Source organism: Triticum aestivum, chromosome 1A (assembly GCF_018294505.1).
Source record: "Triticum aestivum cultivar Chinese Spring chromosome 1A, IWGSC CS RefSeq v2.1, whole genome shotgun sequence".
Taxonomy (NCBI): Eukaryota; Viridiplantae; Streptophyta; class Magnoliopsida; order Poales; family Poaceae; genus Triticum; species Triticum aestivum.
In genome coordinates this window covers 455,265,586-455,287,607 of record NC_057794.1, presented here as the reverse complement: position 1 = coordinate 455,287,607, position 22,022 = coordinate 455,265,586, and the positions used below count along the sequence as shown (strand labels likewise).

The 22,022-nt window shown below is 46.4% G+C and overlaps 1 protein-coding gene across 3 annotated transcripts; it reads left to right on the top strand.

The window, feature by feature from the left end:
• Positions 1 to 137: 137 nt before the first annotated feature.
• LOC123056023 (LOB domain-containing protein 6) lies at positions 138 to 4,385 on the top strand. Of its 3 annotated transcripts, none has more exons than XM_044479797.1 (4): positions 138 to 221; positions 924 to 1,371; positions 1,475 to 1,892; positions 3,942 to 4,385. In XM_044479797.1, the coding sequence occupies exons 2-3, from the start codon at positions 952 to 954 to the stop codon at positions 1,847 to 1,849; spliced, it is 795 nt and encodes a 264-aa protein (XP_044335732.1). In that variant the 5' UTR covers positions 138 to 221; positions 924 to 951; the 3' UTR covers positions 1,850 to 1,892; positions 3,942 to 4,385. The 3 variants fall into 3 exon arrangements, with proteins under 3 accessions (XP_044335732.1, XP_044335736.1, XP_044335734.1); XM_044479801.1 differs by having other exon boundaries at positions 140 to 221; positions 983 to 1,371; XM_044479799.1 differs by lacking the exon at positions 138 to 221 and adding an exon at positions 235 to 677.
• The last annotated feature ends 17,637 nt before the right edge of the window (positions 4,386 to 22,022 follow it).

The window sequence follows — 22,022 nt, the reverse complement described above, 5'->3', positions numbered from 1 at the left end:
CTACAACAAACAGCCAAGTGGAGTAACTACCATAGCTAGCTAGAGAACATGAGAGAGAGAGAGAGAGAGAGAGAGAGAGAGAGAGAGAGAGAGAGAGAGAGAGAGAGATAAAAGGGGGACGCAGCAGCTAGCCAAATACGAGGAAAAGTAGCAGAGAGGCGATTCAGGTCAGCGCGCGGCAGCTGCACGAAGTGAGCAGAAAACTTCGTCCCACAGAAAGGGTGCGTACTCTACTCTGCCGCTCACCGTACGCCGGCCTTGGATCCATTTGCTTCCTTCTTTAATTTGTTCTTCTCTCCCTTATGCTACCTTCTTCTTCTTTCTCGCCGACTTCTTTCTTTCCTAGTTCTTTGATTCTTTGATTTCCTCCTGCTTCTTTCTTGGTGCCTGACTGTTAACTAATCCTACGTCTTTTATGGTGTTTTGATCCCATCAAGCACAAATGCCCACAGCCTCACTGCCTCCTATTGCCCTCTTATTGCTCTATATTGATCTTGCGTTGTTGGATGGGAATGGGATAGCAGTAGGCAGTAGCCCATGTGCGGAGCAGCCTTGCCAAGGCGCATGCTCTCCCACTCTGATGAGAAGGAAACTAAAATCAGGATCCAAGGACCAAATCGGTGAACAAATAAATTCTACTGATCTGTCTCGACCATTTTTGTCAAGAGAAATATACAGTTACGTCAAGTTTTTCTAATTTCGTAGAGGTATCGAAGAATAATCTGCACTTCCTTAGAATAGCTTCATGCCATCTGGGCAGTGTGTGTGCAGATATGGCAAGAATAAAATTTATGATCCATTCCCCTTCCCCATTTCCTTTTGCTGCTCCAATTTCCCATACCAAACTTTCCAGAAGGGAAACCGTCACGCCTGACCGTCTGTCTTCTCTTTCTTGCTTGGGATTTGGATCTCTCCTTCGCCAGGAAGCTAGACCGACCCACCCATCGATCGATGGCCTCCTCATCGGCGTCATCGTTTCCAGGCTCGGTGATCACCATGGCATCCTCGGCGGCGGCGGTTGGCGCCGCGAGCTCCGGGGCGGCCGGCACGGGCTCGCCGTGCGCGGCCTGCAAGTTCCTCCGGCGCAAGTGCCAGCCCGACTGCGTGTTCGCGCCCTACTTCCCGCCGGACAACCCGCAGAAGTTCGTCCACGTGCACCGCGTCTTCGGCGCCAGCAACGTCACCAAGCTGCTCAACGAGCTGAACCCGTACCAGCGGGAGGACGCGGTGAACTCGCTCGCCTACGAGGCCGACATGCGCCTCCGCGACCCCGTCTACGGCTGCGTCGGCGTCATCTCTGTCCTACAGCACCAGCTCCGCCAGCTCCAGCAGGACCTCAGCCGCGCCAGATACGAACTCTCAAAGTACCAGGTAGTAATTATGTACTCAATGATAGAATGCATCAACTGTATTTCTCTAGTTATTATACATGTCGCGAATTTGCTCGTCTTAACTGCGCGAGTTTTGCATCTAGGCGGCTGCGGCGGTGGCGGTCTCGGCGTCTGTGGGGTGCAACGGGGCGCCGGCAATGGCGGATTTCATCGGCAACACGGTGCCCAACTGCACGCAGAACTTCATCAACATCAGCCACTCCACGGCGATCGGCGCGGGTCTTGGGTTCGGGCACGACCAGTTCGCGGCCGTGCAGATGCTGGCCAGGAGCTACGAGGGGGAGGGCGCTGTCGCGAGACTCGGCGTGAACGGCGGCAGCGGCAGCGGCGGCTACGATTTCGGGTACACATCAGCCATGGGCGTCGGGCCGGTGTCCGGCCTCGGCCCGCTGAGCGGCGGACCGTTCTTGAAACCTGGCACGGCCGGCGGGGACGAGAGGCACACCGCCGCGCAGTAGCCCCCTCCGTTCGATCCGACATCCATCGATCGATCTTTGGCAGGTTCGGCTTTCGTTGCCACACATGCTCAATTGTTACGTTTCCGTTTAATTACTTTCCATTGTGCTCATGCAGTATTCTATTGCGCTCCCATATTTATATATATATTTTCTTGGATCATTCATTTCATATGGTATAGTCATGGTTTTCAATTTCAGTTTCAGAAGAATTTCAGCACCAACCGAAATCACTGAAATTCAATGAATTTCAGTGATTTCAGTTTCCATTTCAGCCAAATGACCGAAATATTCACTTGAATTCAATTAAAAATTTGAAAAAATTTAAAAATATTTTGAAAAATATTGGAATTGTTGTGCTATACTGAAATTTCTGAAATATTTTGGCCAAAACGTAATATTTCAATGTCTGCTGAAATTACTGAAATTCGATTCACTGAAAGTGAAAACCATGGGTATAGTAAACACAGTAGTACTCTTTTTTCACACCAGGAAGCTAGCACTGTATATGCTGAGTTCGATGCATGCATGCAAATCCAAGTTGATTTAATTTTGCCCAATTTGGGGTTTCGAGATGGACAATTATGTTTGCACTGTGCTCCTGTTGGTTTGCTCATTGTACATACAAGCATAATCAGGAGTGTACTTTCAACTCAGCTAGCTTGAACTGCATCGGTTTCTGATTGCTTCCTGTTGAACACCAATGTGAAATTACTAGCTAGTACATGTATGTGCATGCTTTGCCCACACATTCCAATGAACAATTTATCTGACTTACAAGAAATACAATCAACAATTTCTTAGGCAACTGTACGTGTAGCACATGTAGGAAAACATTTTGTAACTCAGTTTATCGATCGTTCCATCTTTAATTAGGTGATTTATTTTCGGAAGTATCGAAGAAACAGCATATCATCTCTCATGGTCATGGTAATAAAACATATATCTTAATTTATGTACTGCTATATATATAACCTTGAATGCAAAAAGAGTGTGTTCCCGTACTAGATGACTTTGCAGCCGATCTGGATGCGTACGTACAATAGTTGATATTTCATGTCGTGCATGCACAAGTGTTCCCTTGAAGTAAAGATTAAAAAAAGGAAAATGTTGAAAGATCTAAAACATAAGTACTAAAAGGCTCTCGTGTGTTTGTCTCTGCACTCTCTATACTCTATATGTGCCAACCTACAGCTAGCTAATCCTGACCGGCATATTTAGTTTGTCACACACTTATTTTGTGCTACAAGTAGAAATAAATTAACTGATGATAATGTCCTATTGCGAGAAAATGAGTACACTAATTCTGTGGTGGAATATTTATTTGTTGTAAATGATACATTGAGCCATATTTTAGGAACAATAATCGATATATTGCACCTAATATTATTGGACTTCGTCTATGGCTAATATGAGTAGACTGAATTTTCTTATGCCTAAGTTGATGGGATAGCCCTCTGATTTAATCTTGATCTCCCAATCTGTCCGCAAGTCCCAATGCGGAGACATTGGACGGCTCAGGGCATCTACTTAGATTTAGAAAACACAGAGTTTGTAGTTGTAGTCCTGATTTAAAGTTGACACATCTGTTAATTCTGGTCGGTTGATGACTTTATTAATTCAAAGTTGGGCTCTTTTTGACCCTTCCTTTTAAAAATAGCTGACACTTATTTTAGCATATACATTGCCAACCTGTTGAATTTACGTTAATTAAGAAGACAGAACAGCACTTTCCATATTAGCCAAAGGCGGCTATAGTTTGTGAATAGTATCATTTCACATTTTTATAAGGCCTACACGTATTCTTTTTAAAAGTTGACCACTAATTTGATCAACAGAATATTACTTACATGCCACAAAAAATGTATAATTGGACTCACATTTAAAAGAAGATTCAAATGATATATTTTCGTGACATGTAACAATGCTTTGGTGATCACATTAAGGGTCAATGTTTATTTAAAATACTTACAGTCTTATAAACATGAATGATTGGAGTAGCGCAGTTAAGGAGGTCGATGCATTATGTTTAATATTGGCTCAGTTGTTAGCTCTTTTGTTTCACCCTCTAATGCGCCTGTTAACATCCGAGCAGATAAAATGACCCGAGGACGTATTCACTAAGCTGAAGACTGGACTTGTGAAAAATGTCCTGAAGATCGTTTATGTCTACTCCATTTTACGTGCAGAAAAAAGGAGTTATCGAACCAATTAGCACTGCTTGTTTAATTTGTTGATGTCTTTTGTTCCCTCTATAAAATTCGAACCATATATGTATCCCTATATATATATATATATATATATATATATATATATATATATATATATATATATTCCCAGCAGCCAGTGTGTGTGTGGTTTGAGGTTTGATGATTTAGTGGTGCTGCTGCTTTCTTGTCCATTGGATATGCAAAATGTTACAAACGTAGTGGTATGAAATATGAAACTGATAACTGCCGCTGGACTTTTACGGTTTTGCCTGGACCATGTGCATGCAATTACATTAGGATTTCAAATACACTATGTTATTCTGGTGAAAGGCTTTGACTTTGACTTCTGACGATTTACTCCGGGGCCTCTGTAGAAACATGAATATGGAGATGCTGCAACTACACTTTGCTTGTTGCAGGGGCGTGCATGCATAGATATTGATATACTTCTGCAGTACTAGTAGTACGTACTCCGGGACCTCTTATTTGCTAGGCTGCATGCTAGGGCAAACGAGGCAATGAGTAGCTAGCATGCATCCCCGTCAGATATGATCAGAGCCGTCGGGACGTCACGTCCTGACCAGATACTGGTAGTACTACCTAGTGTACGTAGATCACACAAACAGCCCTGCCTCAGAATGGATCATGACAACATATGTTGCCACAAATTAAGTAGCAACTTGGAATAAATGCAGGCACATATATTAGTTACTTGGATGGATGTGGGTGCCGACTGCTTAATTTAGTGGTGGTGGTTTATTTCTACACTTTGAGCGAAGCTCTCGAAAACAGACTTTCATCTTGCTTTATAAATTTAACAACCCAATATTTAAATGTAGGATACGTAACTATAAGTCTGCTAGGGCAACAACACAAACAGCCCTAATAAAAAATACCCACTCCATCCCAAAATATAAGATGTTTTTGCATCTTAAAACAACTTGAAAAAATGTCTTACATTGCGGGACGGAGTAGTAGAAAGGCGGCGTCCTACCGCAGTCAGCGCGTCCATCATGCTGCCTAACCGGTCTTGGTCCCGCTGCCTAGAGAGTGGGTGCTCGTGATGTAAAAAAGTTAGAAACTTGACGATAGAATCAATGACCCATCGTAAGAAGACCCGCTCGATAATCATCTTTTTATGCATCGTTCAAACGGTACAAGTCATCATTGTGAACACTAACTAGAAGTGGTGGCTCCTCCTACCGGCCTGGATGGCCCGAGTTTCCATAAACTCAGCCAGGTCTAGGGCGTCCCATTGAGGTCCTAGAGCCTCACGGACAACACACCACCAAAACGGGTAGTGAAACAAGTGAAGAAAATGTGGCTACCCATCTCTAGGACACCACACAAAGGGCAGAGCCCACCTCCAGGCCCATGTCACTTGACCACCACTGTCCCCAATGAGAGGCAGTCATGTAGGAGCTGGCACATGAAGATATTTAATTTCAACAAGGGGGAGGGGGCGCTTTCCACAATGGTGTGGTCCCCACGAGAGCCGACATACAACATGGGCCATGGTATGCCAAGCCTAGACTACAAAATCTGCTATATTCCATGACAAAACCCCCGGAGACGAAACAGAAAACGTCACCAAAGATCATTTTATGTGACGGTCAACCATCACCAATTGTTTTCCTCCTGGGGAGCGCCCTCAGCAACTTTGGTGACGTTCTAGCCTGATTTTTGGCGACGTATTTGGCCGTCATTAGGCATGTGCATATTCTGTGATGATTTGTAGTGTCACAGAAAATATCCGGTATCGCAAAAAATGTTAAGTGGGTTAGAAAAATGATTAAAACAATGGTGTGTTGGTGTTCTGAACGTAGTACATGATTTTTCTGCCATGGCAGAGTTTATAACATATTTGAATTAAGGGGTAATGAGTTGAGATGCTCGTATCGAATGTTGGGGAACGTAGCATGCAATTTCAAAAAAATTCCTACGACCACGCAAGATCTATCGAGGAGATGCATAGCAACGAGAGGGGGAGAGTGTGTCCATGTACCCTCGTAGACCGAAAGCAGAAGCGTTAGCTTAACACGGTTGATGTAGTCAAACGTCTTCTCGCTTCTACCGATGAAGCACCGAACATACGACACCTCCGAGTTCTGCACATGTTCAGCTCGATGATATCCCTCGAACTCTTGATCTAGCAAAGTGTCGATGGAGAGTTTCGTCAGCACGACGGCGTGGTAACGGTGATGGTGATGTGATCCGCGCAGGGCTTCGCCTAAGCACTACAACAAGATGACCGGAGGAGTAAACAATGGAGGGGGGCACCGCACACGGCTAAGAAAGAATTGATGTGCTTAGAGGTGCCCCCGCCCCCGTATATAAAGGAGGGAGATGGAGGAGGCTGGCCTAGGCGCGCCCCCAAGTGGGGAGGAGTCCTACTAGGACTCCAACTCCAATTCGGACCATCCTTCCTTTTACTGGAGGGGTAAAGGGGGAAGGAGATGGAGAGGGAGAAGGGAAGGGGGGCCGCGCACCCTCCCCTTGTCCAATTCAGACTCCCCATGGGGGAGGCCACGCGCCACCTCCTGGTGGGCTGCCTTGCCTCTCCCCTATGGCCCATTACTTCCCCTGGGGGGTTCCGGTAACCCCCCCCCCCGGTACTCCGATAAATTCCCAAAACACTCCGGAACCATTTCTGTGTCCGAATACTATCGTCCAATATATCAATCTTTACCTCTTGACCATTTCGAGACTCCTTGTCATGTCCGTGATCTCATCCTGGACTCCGGACAATCATCGGTCACCAAAACACATAACTCATAATACAAATCATCATCGAACGTTAAGCGTGCGAACCCTACGGGTTCAAGAACTATGTAGACATGACCGAGACACATCTCCGGTCAATAACCAACAGCGGAACCTGGATGCTCATATTGGTTCCTACATATTCTACAAAGATCTTTATCGGTCAAACCGCAATGACAACATACGTCATTCCCTTTGTCATCGGTATGTTACTTGCCCGAGACTCGATCGTTGGTATCTTCATACCTAGTTCAATCTCGTTTGCAGAAAGTCTCTTTACTTATTCTGTAATGCATCATCCTGCAACTAACTCATTAGTAACATTGCTTGCAAGGCTTATCATGATGTGCATTACCGAGAGGGCCCAGAGATACCTCTCCGATACTCGGAGTGACAAATCCTAATCTCGATCTATGCCAACCCAACAAACACCTTTGGAGATACCTGTAGAGCATCTTAATAATCACCCAGTTATGTTGTGACGTTTGATAGCACACAAGGTATTCCTCCGGTATTCAGGAGTTGCATAATCTCAGTCAAAGGAATATGTATAAGTCATGAAGAAAGCAATAGCAATAAAACTTAACGATCATTATGCTAAGCTAACAGATGGGTCTTGTACATCACATAATTCTCCTAATGATGTGATCCCATTCATCAAATGACAACACATGTCTATGGTCAGGAAACTTAACCATCTTTGATTTGATTAGGGAGGTACCAGACCTGATGTGGAGTAGAGGCATACTAGGGACACTTTGTTTTGTCTATGTATTCACACATGTATCAAGTTTCCGGTTAAAACAATTCTAGCATGAATAATAAACATTTATCATGATATAAGGAAATATAAATAACAACTTTATTATGGCCTCTAGGGCATATTTCCTCCAGTCTCCCACTTGCACTAGAGTGAATAATCTAGATTACATTGTAATGATTCTAACACCCATCAAAGCATATATTCCAACTCTAGGGCATATTTCCTCCAGTCTCCCACTTGAAAATCTCTATGTCTCCCTCCTTGACTTGATCATGGATGGAGTTGAAGCGTCTCTTGATGTGTTTGGTTCTCTTGTGAAATCTGGATTCCTTCGCTTAGGCAATTGCTCCAGTATTGTCACAAACGATTTTCATTGGACCCGATGCACTAGGTATTACACCTAGATCGGATATGAACTCCTTCATTTGCTGCTTCCAAAGCAGCTATGTACTCCGCTTTGCTTGGAACTGCACCAACTGACAGCTCCACCATTCAATATAAATACGTATCTGGTTTGTGATTAGAGTCATCCGGATCAGTGTCAAAGCTAGAATCGACGTAACCATTTACGACGAGCTCTTTGTCACCCCCATAAACGAGAAACATATCCTTAGTCCTTTTCAGGTACTTCAGGATGTTCTTGACCGTTGTCTAGTGATCCACTCCTGGATTACTTTGGTACCTCCCTACTAAACTTATAGCAAGGCACACATCAGGTTTGGTACACACATTGCATACATGATAGAACCTATGGCTGAGGCATAGGGAATGACTTTCATTTTCTCTCTATCTTCTGCAGTGGTCGGGCATTGAGTCTGTCTCAATTTCACACCTTGTAACACAAGCAAGAACCCTTTCTTTCACTGATCCATTTTGAACTTCTTTAAAACTTTATCAAGGTATGTGCTTTGTAAAAGTCCAATTAAGCATCTTGATCTATCTCTATAGATCTTGATGCCCAATATATAAGCAGCTTCATCGAGGTCTTTCATTGAAAAATTCTTATTCAAGTATCCTTTTATGCTATCCAGAAATTCTATATCATTTCCAATCAACAATATGTCATCACATATTATATTATAAATGCTACAAAGCTCCCACTCACTTTCTTGTAAATACAGGCTTCTCCGAAAGTCTGTATAACCATATGGTTTGATCACACTATCAAAGCGTATATTCCAACTATGAGATGCTCGCACCGGTTCATAAATGGATCGCCGAAGCTTGCACACTTTGTTAACACCTTTAGGATCGACAAAACCTTCTGGTTGCATCATATACAACTCTTCTTTATGAAATTCATTAAGGAATGTAGTTTTGACGTCCATTTGCTAGATTTCATAATCATAAAATGCGGCAATTGCTAACATGATTCGAACAGACTTAAGCATCGCTACGGGTGAGAAGGTCTCATCGTAGTCAACTCCTTGAACTTGTCAAAAACCTTTCACAACAAGTCGGGCTTTGTAGATAGTAACATTACCATCAGCGTCAGTCTTCTTCTTGAAGATCCATTTATTCTCTATGGCTTACCGATCATCGGGCAAGTCAACCAAAGTCCACACTTTGTTCTCATACATGGATCCCATCTCAAATTTCATGGCCTCAAGCCATTTCACAGAATCTATGCTCATCATCATTTCCTCATAGTTCGTAGGTTCGCCATGGTCCAGTAACATGACTTCCAGAACAGGATTACCGTACCACTCTGGTGCGGAACATATTTTGGATGACCTACGAGGTTCGGTAGTAACTTGATCTGAAGTTTCATGATCATCATCATTAGCTTCCTCAGTAATTGGTGTAGGCATCACGGGAACAGTTTTCTGTGATGAACTTCTTTCCAATCCAAGAGATGGTACAATTACCTCATCAAGTTCTACTTTTCTCCCACTCACTTCTTTCGAGAGAAACTCCTTCTCTAGAAAGGATCCATACTTAACAACAAATATCTTGCCTTCTGATATGTGATTGAAGGTGTACCCAACAGTTTCTTTTGGGTATCCTATGAAGACGCACTTCTCTGATTTGGGTTCGAGCTTATCAGGCTAAAGCTTTTTCACATAAGCATCGCAACCCCAAACATTAAGAAACGACAACTTAGGTTTCTTGACAAACCACATTTCATACGGTGTCGTCTCAACAGATGTAGATGGTGCCCTATTTAACATGAATGCATCCGTCCCTAATGCATAACCCCAAAACGATAGTGGTAAATCGGTAAGAGACATCATAGATCGCACCATATCTAATAAAGTACGGTTACGATGTTCAGACACACCAATACGCTGTGGTGTTCCAGGTGGCGTGAGTTGCGAAACTATTCCACATTGTTTTTAATGAAGACAAAACTCGTAACTCAAATATTCGCCTCCGCGATCTGATTGTAGAAACTTTATTGTCTTGTTACGATGATTTTCCACTTCACTCTGAAATTCTTTGAACTTCTCAAATGTTTCAGACTTATGTTTCATTAAGTAGATATACCCATATCTGCTCAAATCATCTGTGAATGTTAAAAAATAACGATACCCGCCACGAGCCTCAACACTCATCGGACCGCATACATCGGTATGTATTATTTCCAATAAGTTAGTTGCTCTCTTCATTCTTCCGGAGAACATAGTCTTAGTCATCTTGCCCATAAGGCATGGTTCGCAAGCATCAAATGATTCATAATCAAGTGATTCCAAAAGCCCATCTACATGGAGTTTCTTCATGCGTTTTACACCAATATGACCTAAACGGCAGTGCCACAAATATGTTGCACTGTCATTATCAACTTTGCATCTTTTGGCATCAATATTATGAATATGTGTATTACCATGATCGAGATTCAACAAAAATAGACTACTCATCAGGGGTGCATGACCATAAAAGATATTACTTATATAAATAGAACAACTAATATTCTCTGATTTAAATGAATAACCGTCCCGCATCAAACAAGATCCAAATATAATATCCATGCTCAACGCTGGCACCAAATAACAATTATTCAGGTCTAAAACTAATCCCGAAGGTAGATGTAGAGGTAGGTGCCGACGGCGATCACATCGACCTTGGAACCATTTTCGACGTGCATCGTCACCTCGTCCTTAGCCAATCTTCATTTAATCCGTAGTCCCTGTTTCGAGTTGCAAATATGAGCAACAGAACCAGTATCAAATACCCAGGCACTACTACGAGCATTAGTAAGGTACACATCAATAGCATGTATATCAAATATACCTTTGTTCACTTTGCCATCCTTCTTATCCGCCATATACTTGGGGCAGATCCACTTCCAGTGACCAGTCCCTTTGCAGTAGAAGCACTCAGTTTTAGGCTTAGGTCTAGACTTGGGCTTCTTCCCGGAAGCAGCAACTTGCTTAATATTCTTCTTGAAGTTCCCCTTCTTTCCTTTTCCCTTTTTCTTGAAACTAGTGGGCTTGTTAACCATCAACACTTGATGCTCCTTCTTGATTTCTATCTCCGCAGCCTTGAGCATTGTGAAGAGCTCGGGAATTGTCTTGTTCATCCCTTGCATATTATAGTCCATCACGAAGCCTTTATAGCTTGGTGGCAGTGATTGAAGAAGTCCATCAACGACACTATCATCTAGAAGAATAACTCCCAACTGAGTCAAGTGGTTATGGTACCCAGATATTCTGAGTATGTGTTCACTGAGAACTGTTCTCCTCCATCTTGCAACTATAGAACTTGTTGGAGACTTCATATCTCTCAACTCGGGCATTTGCTTGAAATATTAACTTCAATTCCTGAAACATCTCATATGCTCCATGACGTTCAAAACGTCTCTGAGTCCCAATTCTAAGCCGTAAAGCATGGCGCACTGAACTATTGAGTAGTCATCAGATTTAGCTTGCCAGACGTTCACAACGTCAGCAGTTGCTCCTCCACCAGGCCTTGCATCAGGCGGTGCATCAAGAACGTAATTCTTCTGTGTAGCAATGAGGATAATCCTCAAGTTACGAACCCAGTCCGTGCAGTTGCTACCATCATCTTTCAACTTAGCTTTCTCTAGGAACGCATTAAAATTCAAGGGAATCGTAGCAGGGGCCATTGATCTACAACATAGATATGCAAAAACTATCAGGACTAAGTTCATGATAAATTTAAGTTCAATTAATCATATTACTTAAGAACTCCCACTTAGACATCCCTCAAGTCATCTAAATGATCATGTGGTCTGTATCAACTAAACCATGTCTGATCATCACATGAGATGAAGTAGTTTTCAATGGTGAACATCTCTATGTTGATCATATCTACTATACGATTCACGTTCGACCTTTCGATCTCAGTGTTCCGAGGCCATGTCTGTACATGCTAGGCTCGTCAAGTTTAACCCGAGTATTCCACACATGCAAAACTGTCTTGCACCCGTTGTATGTGAACATAGAGCTTATCACACCCGATCATCACGTGGTGTCTCGACACGACGAACTGTCGCAACAGTGCATACTCAGCGAGAACACTTATACCTTGACATTTTAGTGAGGGATCATCTTATAATGCTACCACCGTACTAAGCAAAATAAGATGCATAAAAGATAAACATCACATGCAATCAAAATATGTGACATGATATGGCCATCATCATCTTGTGCCTTTGATCTCCATCTCCAAAGCACCGTCATGATCTCCATCATCACCGGCTTGACACCTTGATCTCCACTGTAGCGTCGTTGTCATCTCGCCAACTATTGCTTCTACAACAATCGCTATCTCATAGTGATAAAGTAAAGCAATTACATGGCGATTGCATTTCATACAATAAAGCGACAACCATAAGGCTCCTGCCAGTTGCCGATAACTTTTACAAAACATGATCATCTCATACAACAACGTATATCACATCATGTCTTGACCATATCACATCACAGCATGCCCTGCAAAACAAGTTAGACGTCCTCTACTTTGTTGTTGCAAGTTTTACGTGGCTGCTACGGGCTTCTAGTAAGAACCGTTCTTACCTACGCATCAAAACCACAATGATGTTTCGTCAAGTTTGCTATTTTAACCTTCAACAAGGACCAGCCGTAGTCAAATTCGATTCAACTAAAGCTGGAGAAACTTACACCCGCTAGCCACCTTTATGCAAAACAAGTTGCATGTTTGTCGTTGGAATCGGTCTCATGAACGTGGTCATGTAAGGTTGGTCCAGGCCGCTTCATCCAACAATACCGCCAAATCAAAATAAGACATTGGTGGTAAGAAGTATGACTATGATTGCCCACAACTCTTTGTGTTCTACTCATGCATATCATCTACGCATAGACCTGGCTCGGATGCCACTGTTGGGGAACGTAGCATGCAATTTCAAAAAAAATTCCTGCGATCACGCAAGATCTATCTATGAGATGCATAGCAATGAGAGGTGTCGGTGTCAAAACTGGCGGATCTTGGGTAGGGGGTCCCGAACTGTGCGTCTAGGCCGGATGGTAACAGGAGGCAAGGAACACGATGTTTTACCCAGGTTCGGGCCCTCTTGATGGAGGTAAAACCCTACGTCCTGCTTGATTAATATTGATGATATGGGTAGTACAAGAGTAGATCTACCACGAGATCAAGGAGGCTAAACCCTAAAAGCTAGCCTATGGTATGATTGTTGTATGATGAAGTTGTCCTACGGACTAAAACCCTCCGGTTTATATAGACACCAGAGAGGGTTAGGGTTACACAAAGTTGATTACAATGGTAGGAGATCTAAATATCCGCATCGCCAAGCTTGCCTTCCACGCCAAGGAAAGTCCCATCCGGACACGGGACGAAGTCTTCAATCTTGTATCTTCATAGTCCTGGAGTCCGGCTGAAGGTATAGTCCGGCTACCCGAACACCCCCTAATCCAGGACTCCCTCAGTAGCCCCTGAACCAGGCTTCAATGACAACGAGTCCGGCGCGTAGATTGTCTTCGGCATTGCAAGGCGGGTTCCTCCTCCAAATTCTTCATAAAAGTTTGTAAACACCAAGGGTAGTGTCCAGCTCTGCAAAATAAGTTTCCACGTATTGCCACAGAGAGAATAATATTAACACAAATCTAATCTACTGACGTATTCCGCAGCGTGACATCACACTACGGCCAAGCCTTTATTCGAATCGTTTTCACTTTTCCACCTCAGCGTGTTTTGTGAGGCGGTTTCCTTGGCACGTCTTGTCAAAGAAGAGACCGTGTCCCCCATTTACGGGATTCTCATCAATACGGACGTGGGTAACCCAACCGCGCCATTTATCACGGCGCTTGGGAGGCAAGCGAGTTTTATTAGGCTTGTGGGGACGCATAGTCGCATCCGCTCATATAAGGGGATAAGGATCCACCTTTTTACCTACGCCTTCTTCCTCCTTTGCCTATCCATCTTCTGCGCACCCGAGCTCCAGCGCCCAAGCCCGCACTTCCTACCTCAACCTTCTCCAACAATGTCCAGAGCGGGAGGCAAGTGGATGGTCTCCTCCGTCACAGAGGGCCATGTCAAAAGGCTAAGGAAGGCCGGATACCTGTCCAAAGACATCGTGCACTGGCTTCCTGAGGAGGGGCAGATTCTCCCCACCCCAAGGCCCCATGAGAGGGTAGTATTTCTTCCCGACTTCCTCCGCGGACTGGGTTTTCCTCTCCACCCATTTGTCCGCGGGCTCATGTTCTACTATGGCCTAGATTTCCACGATCTGGCCCAAAACTTCATCCTCAATATCTCGGCATTTATCGTCGTGTGCGAGGCTTTCCTCTGCATCCGCCCCCATTTCGGCCTCTGGCTCAAGACCTTCAACGTCAAGCCAAAGGTGGTGCGCGGCAACTAGGCGGAGTGCGGAGGTGCCATGGTGGGCAAAATAGCCAACGTCCTATGGCTCGAGGGCTCCTTTGTGGAGACCTTGAAGGGGTGGCAGTCAGGGTGGTTTTACATCACCGAGCCATGCGATCCGAAGTGGATCACAGCCCCTGAATTCCGATCCGGACCCCCTACGCGGCTCACGTCCTGGAAGGAGACGGGCTTGTCATGGGGCGACGAAGAAGAGGTGACCGGACTACAAAAATGCATCCAGTCCCTGGTGAACAAGCAGCTCAAGCTTGTCAACGTAGTCCAGGTCATGCTCGTCCACCGGATCCTTCCGTGTCAAGAACGGGACTTCAATTTGTGGGAGTTCAACCCGGCGCAACACCGAATTCTGAGCAGGCTCTTCGACACGATGTACGAAGATGTCTGGAAGGGGCTAACCAAAGGCGTCGAGGCTCCCACATCCGCCTCCGAAGACCGCGGGTTCAGCTCGCAGCGTCCTGCTAGCGAGGTAAAATATTTTCATCTTTTACAGGATGTTAAGTTTTCTTCATAGTTTGACTCTATGCGGGATCTAAACTCCCTCACCTTTGACAGGATTGGCAGGCGAAGTCCAGACTGATTAACTGTCCGGCTCCCTTGCCCGAAGACCCAGCCCCTGCTCTCCTAGTGAAGCTGCTGGTTCTGGCACCTTATGTGGTGCCGGAGAAGAAGGCCAAGAAGAAGAAGGCCACGGGGACTCAAAAGAGTTCCCGGCAAATGGTGGTGTTGGATTCGTCGTCCGATGAGTCCGAGACGCGCTCCTCCCGTGAAGACGAGGAGGAGGAAGAAGAGACCTCTCCCCCTCCAGCGGGGGGAGGAAAGAAGGGGAAGGCCGCCCTAGTAGGGGAGGCCGGAGGGTCCAAGAAGAGGAAAACCCCTCCGCCGGACTACGCCCCCGATGCCGACGAGGACGAAGAGGAGTGGCCGGACAGGGCCAAGCGTCCGGCGAAATCGTAAGTGTTCGGATACCAGAGTAACTCATGATATTCCTTTTGTTGCGCAGCTTTCCCTAATGTCGAATATAATCATGTAGCCCGCCCAGGGACGGGCTCGACGAGTCGTCGATCGGCTCCCTGGATTCATCGGACGTGAATTCAGTTCCGCCCGCTGCCTCCCCCTGTGCTGCGGATGACGCCGAAGTGGCGTCGCGACAAGCTCCGGGGCAAGAGGAGGTGGTCCAGGAGGAGCCGCGAGGCGACCTCCCGGACTCCAGGAGTGAAGGGGACAAGACCCCCCAGGGCTCCAAGTCCGGCTTTAAGCCGGACACCGCGCCGGAATCGTCAACGGTTCCGGACCGCGGCAGGCGAACTCCTGCCAAGAGGAGCAAGCCTATTGAGCCGGCATCCTCCGTCCAACCGGAGGCACCGGACAATCTGCTGGAGGTGCTTAAGGGCGCCTCCATCGACGAGGAGCACCGTACCATCATGAGTACGGTGGTCCAAAATGTTCGGTCCGCCAAAAGCGGACTTACTGAAGCTTGTGCTAGCCTTCTAATAGGCTTCTAGGTAAGTAGAAATATGTAAAAATATTACCGCATAGACAGTAGCCCCTGATGCTCTGTTTGACGTTCGGAAAGAAAAGCCGAATAGAGGATCTATTAAATATCGTAGGAGTCTAACTAAAAAGGAGTCAATATACGTATGCAGGCTTCACTGTTGGCCACCGCCGCACTGACTGCGGAGGTGGGTGCCCTAAAGCAGGGCCTCGAGCGGACCGAGCAAGAGCTCGGCCTTGCCAAACGGCAGCTCGAGGAGAAAGAAGGTAAGAGATACCTTATAGAAAAAATGCCTATAAGAAGACGCAATTGCAAAAAATGACAGGAGTATACTGCTTATTGTAGGGGCCACAACTGAGGTGGCGACCCTCAAGCAGGCGCTATCCGAGGCCGAGAAGAGAGCGGCCATGGAGCGCACCAAGCGGGAGAAATTCGAGGCGCAGGTCGGCGAGGTGCAGCAAGAGCTTCAGGCTCTCATGAAAAAACATGAGAGTTTGGAGCTCGACTCGAAGACGCGAGCGTCCGAGCTTGCTGCGGCCCTTAAAACTGCCAAATCTGCCAAGGCCGAAGCCCAGAAGGCCCTTCAGGAATTGGATGCGGTGAAAAAGATAGCGACGGGTAAGGCATTCTCTATGCAAAGCAGACATATAAGAGTAAACTACTTGTTACTTACCCGAATCCGGAGCTCTCCAGGGGCATTCGCGGATCTTCCCCGCAGCGTATCCGATGCCGCCGCATTCTACCGAGCCGAGGAAGGCAGCTCGATGGAGAAGGTGTTTTGGTCTCAGTACGCTGAGGCCGGACACCCTGTGCCCTTGAGCGGCCAGCTGAAGCAGCTGGTCGAGCTCCACAAGGCGGCCGAACAGGCCCTGAAGGGCTTCATAGTTCGGCTGTGGCCTGGAGAGGCCCTGCCTGGGAGCTATTCCGGACTGGTGCGGCGGCTGGTGGAGGCTTGTCCAAGGCTCGAGGTCATCAAGCGCTCCGTCTGCATCGAAGGTGCCCTTAGGGCCCTTGCCCGTGCAAAGGTGCACTGGGGTAAGCTGGACGGTGAGAAGCTTGTGAGGGACGGGCCGCCGCCGGGGAAGGAGCATCGCAAGCCCGAGAACTATTACAAGGATGTTCTGGCCGGTGCCCGCCTTATGGCGGATGAATGCACCAAGGATGTAATTTTTGAATGAACTCACTCGTGTTATCCTGTGCGCTGAAAACTTGTTCATATGCGCTAAGCAATGCTTGAATTTAATATATTACTTTCTGTGCGGCCGTTTATCAAAAAATTGAGAGATGGCCAGTCGTCGGCTTCTGCCCCATGCCACTAGTGATGGGGTGTTCGGGATAAACCTGAGCGCTATTTTTCCCATGATTGGGTCCGTCGAGGGAGGCGCTCAGCACAACGAACAAGGCAATCGGACTATAATGCTTGAACACTCTCACTTAGCCATAGAACTCTATAATTTTAAATTTCGGCGAAGTCCCTAGTATTCGGAAGACCGAGTTCGGGGCGCTATCCACGCCTTGGCCGGACAAAGCCGGTTCCTCGCTCGAAGCGACATAAGTCTTTAAGGACTCGAAAAACCTCTCGAACAGCGAACGGTCTCTCGCCTCATCATGACAGTCAGTTTTAGCTTTCTCTACTGAGGTGCTCAGCCTAGCTCAACTGGGGCACAATCGCAGTAGTTCTCCTAGTGCTACCTTAGCCGATATAGCGGAACGTAAGGCACCAAAATATAGGAGCCGGGCAAACCCAACTATTGACCCAAATCATGATTCGGAGCCGATGCATATAGTGCTATAAGTTCGGGGTGCCGCACTTGTGAAAGTGTACGGACTTCTCACGCCATATTGATGGGTACTGAAGCCCCTGGCGTATTTTTTCCGTACCAAAGTGTACGGATGCAACATGTTATTGATAAACATATATATAAAAAGAGGATAATGCAAAAAATAGACAAAAAGCTATGCATTGTTTATAGAAAGGCTACTATGAAAGCGGAACGATACAAATAGTGCGATAAGCAAAAGAAATTGGACTATTTAACATGTCCTGGCCAGGGGTAGGCCGCGGAATTGTATTAAAAAATAGGTATACTGCTCGCAATAGAGACCACCTGGGAGTTCCATAATGCGGTGTGGCTTGTCTGCTTTCCTGGATCTTGCATCATTTGTGCAGCAGTTGAATTGCCGAACGGGTCATCCGAAGTATGGAGTCCTGAGAGTAAGAGAAAAAAAGAAAAAAAAGGAATCCGGCAGCCCCTAGTGCGGTTTAAGCCGTATTTCGGGCGTGCCGTGATAGTGCCCCTTCCCCTGTGTCCATGGTATTTCAAGAGCGTAGTTATGTACGCGAAGCACTGGTTTCGCTATATCGCGAGGGCTAGGGTTGGGTCCGCATTGCTACGCTAGCTCAGAACGTGACAGGCGGTCTTGTTGTAGGGTACTTGTAACACCCCGGATGTAACTTTCCCAATTTGTACCCCAACTCTTGCCGCTTCCGGCGTTAAGTTCTTTTATTTTCTCGGGTTCGGGTCTTTGTCTCCATGTGTTGTTGTCATTGTCATGCATCTCATATCATGTCATCATGTGCATTGCATTTGCATACGTGTTCTTCTCATGCATTCGAGCATTTTCCCCGTTGTCCGTTTTGCATTCCGGCGCTTCGTTCTCCTCCGGTGGCCATTTCTACCTTTCTTTCATGTGTGGGGATTAAACATTTCCGGATTGGACTGAGACTTGCCAAGCGGCCTTGGTTTACTACCGGTAGACCGCCTGTCAAGTTCCGTATCATTTGGACTTCGTTTGATACTCCAACGGTTAACCGAGGGACCAAAAAGGCCTCGTGTGTGTTGCAGCCCAACACCCCTCCAATTTGGCCCAAAACCCACCTAAGCCTTCTCCATCATCTAGATCGTTGGATCACGATCGCGTGGCCGAAAACCGCACCTCATTTGGACTCTCCTAGCTCCCTCTATGCCTATTTAAAGAGCCCCCGAAAATCTCCTTCTCCTTCCTCCCGAAAAACCCTAGATCCACTCGTCATCGCGCGCCGCCGGACACTTGCCCCGCCGACGGACACGTCCGGCCTGCCCCCCCCCCCGCCGCCACGCGGCATCACGCCATTGGTCCGCGCCGCCGCCCCACTTCGCCACCGCCGCCCAGATCGGGCCCCCGAGGCCCAGTCCATCGTGCCGCCGCCCGCCATCGTGCCTGCCGCTCTCCCTGCCACCGCGCCCTCGCCGGCGTCGACGGCCGCCACCGCCGCCCGCGCCCGCCGCTCTCCGGCCGCCCCGCGCGCCCGACGCCTCCGCCTTCGCCGTCCCGGGCCCGTGCCCCTCGCCGCCCCTCAGGTCCCGCGCCCGGCCGCGCCTCCTCGGCCCCTCTCGGCCTCTCCCTCCTACTCTGGCGACGAACTCCGGCGAAGCCCCGACGAGGAACCTCGTTTTGCATGCCCGGGTCAAACCCTAGATCCGGAGGTTAAAAAATTCGTCTAAGTCCCCGAAATTTCAGATCCATATGCTCATGTTCATGGCCTCATAACTCCTCATCCGTAGCTCCGTTTTTGGCATATAGCATATCAAAATGTTCATCTCAGAGAGTACATCATTTCATTCCATCGCATCATTTTCATTTGAGTTCATATTGATGCCCGAAATGCTGTTAGAAGAGGGCTACTTGAGATAATTGTTAGATCTGCTACTCCATTTAGCTTTTTGTCATTTTTGCCATGATTATTGTGTGCATGATATGCCCATGTGCTCTACATATGTTTTGTTAAGGGCTTTGTCATCTTTCCAGAGGTGCAACCCATGTATTTTTGTGATGTGTGTGGTGACTAGCACAAGCTTTCCAAGTGGTGCACTTGGTAATTCTGTTTTCAGGGACTTAGCATTTCCACTAAGTCCTTGAGCTGTTTATCTCATATGACCATATGTTCATGTTGTTTCCTAGTGATCCGTGCCTCTTTTGGGGATGATCAGTAAGGATGTTTTGATAATATTGTAGTGCTCTATCCATCCATGGCTTGGTTTGCAATTATGGAGCACCCTAGCTTGAGTCAATCGAGCTCTACTTTTGCTACTTCGTGAATCTGGGCAGATTGTTTACTTGTTAGCGATTTTGCCGAGGATGTTGTAGTTGATCCGTGCATGCTATGCTATTGCTCTTGCCATGTCTAGCTTGTATTTTGTGTATTCTTGATGGGTGTATGCTTAGATTATCATGACTTGCTCTGTAGTGAGTGCATCGAGCTCGTAAACATGCCTACTTGATATCTGTTTTCAGCATGCTCCAGTTTTCACTAAGTCTGAAAACTGATTATGTTTTTGCCATGTTCACATGCTTGCAATTGTATTTTCTGATCCCTTTTGGCTCAAGGTCACTAAGGGACTTTTGTTAAGCTCTTTGAGTAGCTCCATGCCATGCTTTACTTTGACATGTTCAGGTCCTGTAGCATGTAGTTTTGTTGCTCCGAAGTGTGCTACCTGATCTGAAATTCCAGACAAGTGTTAATTTCACTAAGTCTGAAACCTGTTTGCCATATGCATTTTTGCCATGCTTGTTTGAACCTGTTAATGGATGAATTGGCCGTAGCTCAGTGCTAGACTTTTGTTAAGAATCTTGAATTCATCCCTGCCATGAATTTTGTTGTCATGTTTGGGTGTTGTAGCATGTTCATTTCGTTGCATTTAGATGGCTACTTGCTGTAAGTCGTAGACCGGTGTCATATTTGAATCGCTTGCCATTTCCAAACCGTAGCTCCGATTCCGGCGTTCTTTATATCGTTTTCAAGCGATTTCATCTCATCTTTCCAGTGGAACACTTGGATTCCCAAGTTGGGGCTAGGTTCATGCATTCCTTGTCACATCTTACATATGCATCCCGCATCGCATCCCGCATAGCATATCATCTTTGCATCATCTTGTTTAATCCTTGCACGTGGTTGATTGTGTCCTTGTTGCTTGTTTGTCTTGTTTGGGTAGAGCCGGGAGACGAGTTCGCTAACGAGGATCCCGTTGAGTTTGCTTTCGAGGATCCAGCCAACTCTGACAACTGTGCAGGCAAGATGATCATACCCTCGAAATCACTACTATCTTTGTTATGCTAGTTTGCTCGCTCTTTTGCTATGTCAATGCTATGATGCCTACCACTTGCTTTCAAGCCTCCCAAATTGCCATGTCAAACCTCTAACCTACCATGTCCTAGCAAACCATTGATTGTCTATGTTACAGCTTTGCTCAGCCCCTCTTATAGCGTTGCTAGTTGCAGGTGAAGATTGGAGGCCGTTCCTTGTTGGAACATTTATTTACTTGTTGGGATATCATTATATTGCCATGTTATCTTAATGCATCTATATACTTGGTAAAGGGTGGAAGGCTCGGCCTCTCGCCTAGTGTTTTGTTCCACTCTTGCCGCCCTAGTTTCCGTCATATCGGTGTTATGTTCCCGGATTTTGCGTTCCTTACGCGGTTGGGTTATAATGGGAACCCCTTGATATTTCGCCTTGATTAAAGCTTTTCCAGCAATGCCCAACCTTGGTTTTACCATTTTCCCCCTAGCCTCTTTTCCCTTGGGTTTCCGGAGCCCGAGGGTCATCTTATTTTAACCCCCCCCCCCGGGCCAGTGCTCCTCTGAGTGTTGGTCCAACCTAGAGCCCCTTGCAGCGCCACCTCGGGGAAACTTGAGGGTTGGTTTTAGTTGTATGGATTGCTTATCCAATTGTGCCCTGAGAAAGAGATATGTGCAGCTCCTATTGGGATTTGTCGGCACATTCGGGCGGTGTTGCTGGTCTTGTTTTAACCTGTCGAAGTGTCTTGAATAACCGAGATACCGAGTCTGATCGGAATGTGTTGGGAGGAGGTCTATTCCTTCGTTGACCATGAGAGCTTGTCATGGGCTAAGTTGGGACTCCCCTGCAGGGTTTTGAACTTTCGAAAGCCGTGCCCGTGATTATGGGCAGATGGGAATTTGTTAATGTCCGGTTGTAGATAACTTGAACCTTAACTTAATTAAAATGAATCAACTGAGGGAGTTACCGTGATGGCCTCTTCTCGGCGGAGTCCGGGAAGTGGACACGGTGTTGGAGTAATGTTTGCGTAGGTTACTCTCTAGTTTCTCGCTCGCGCTTTGCCTCCTCTT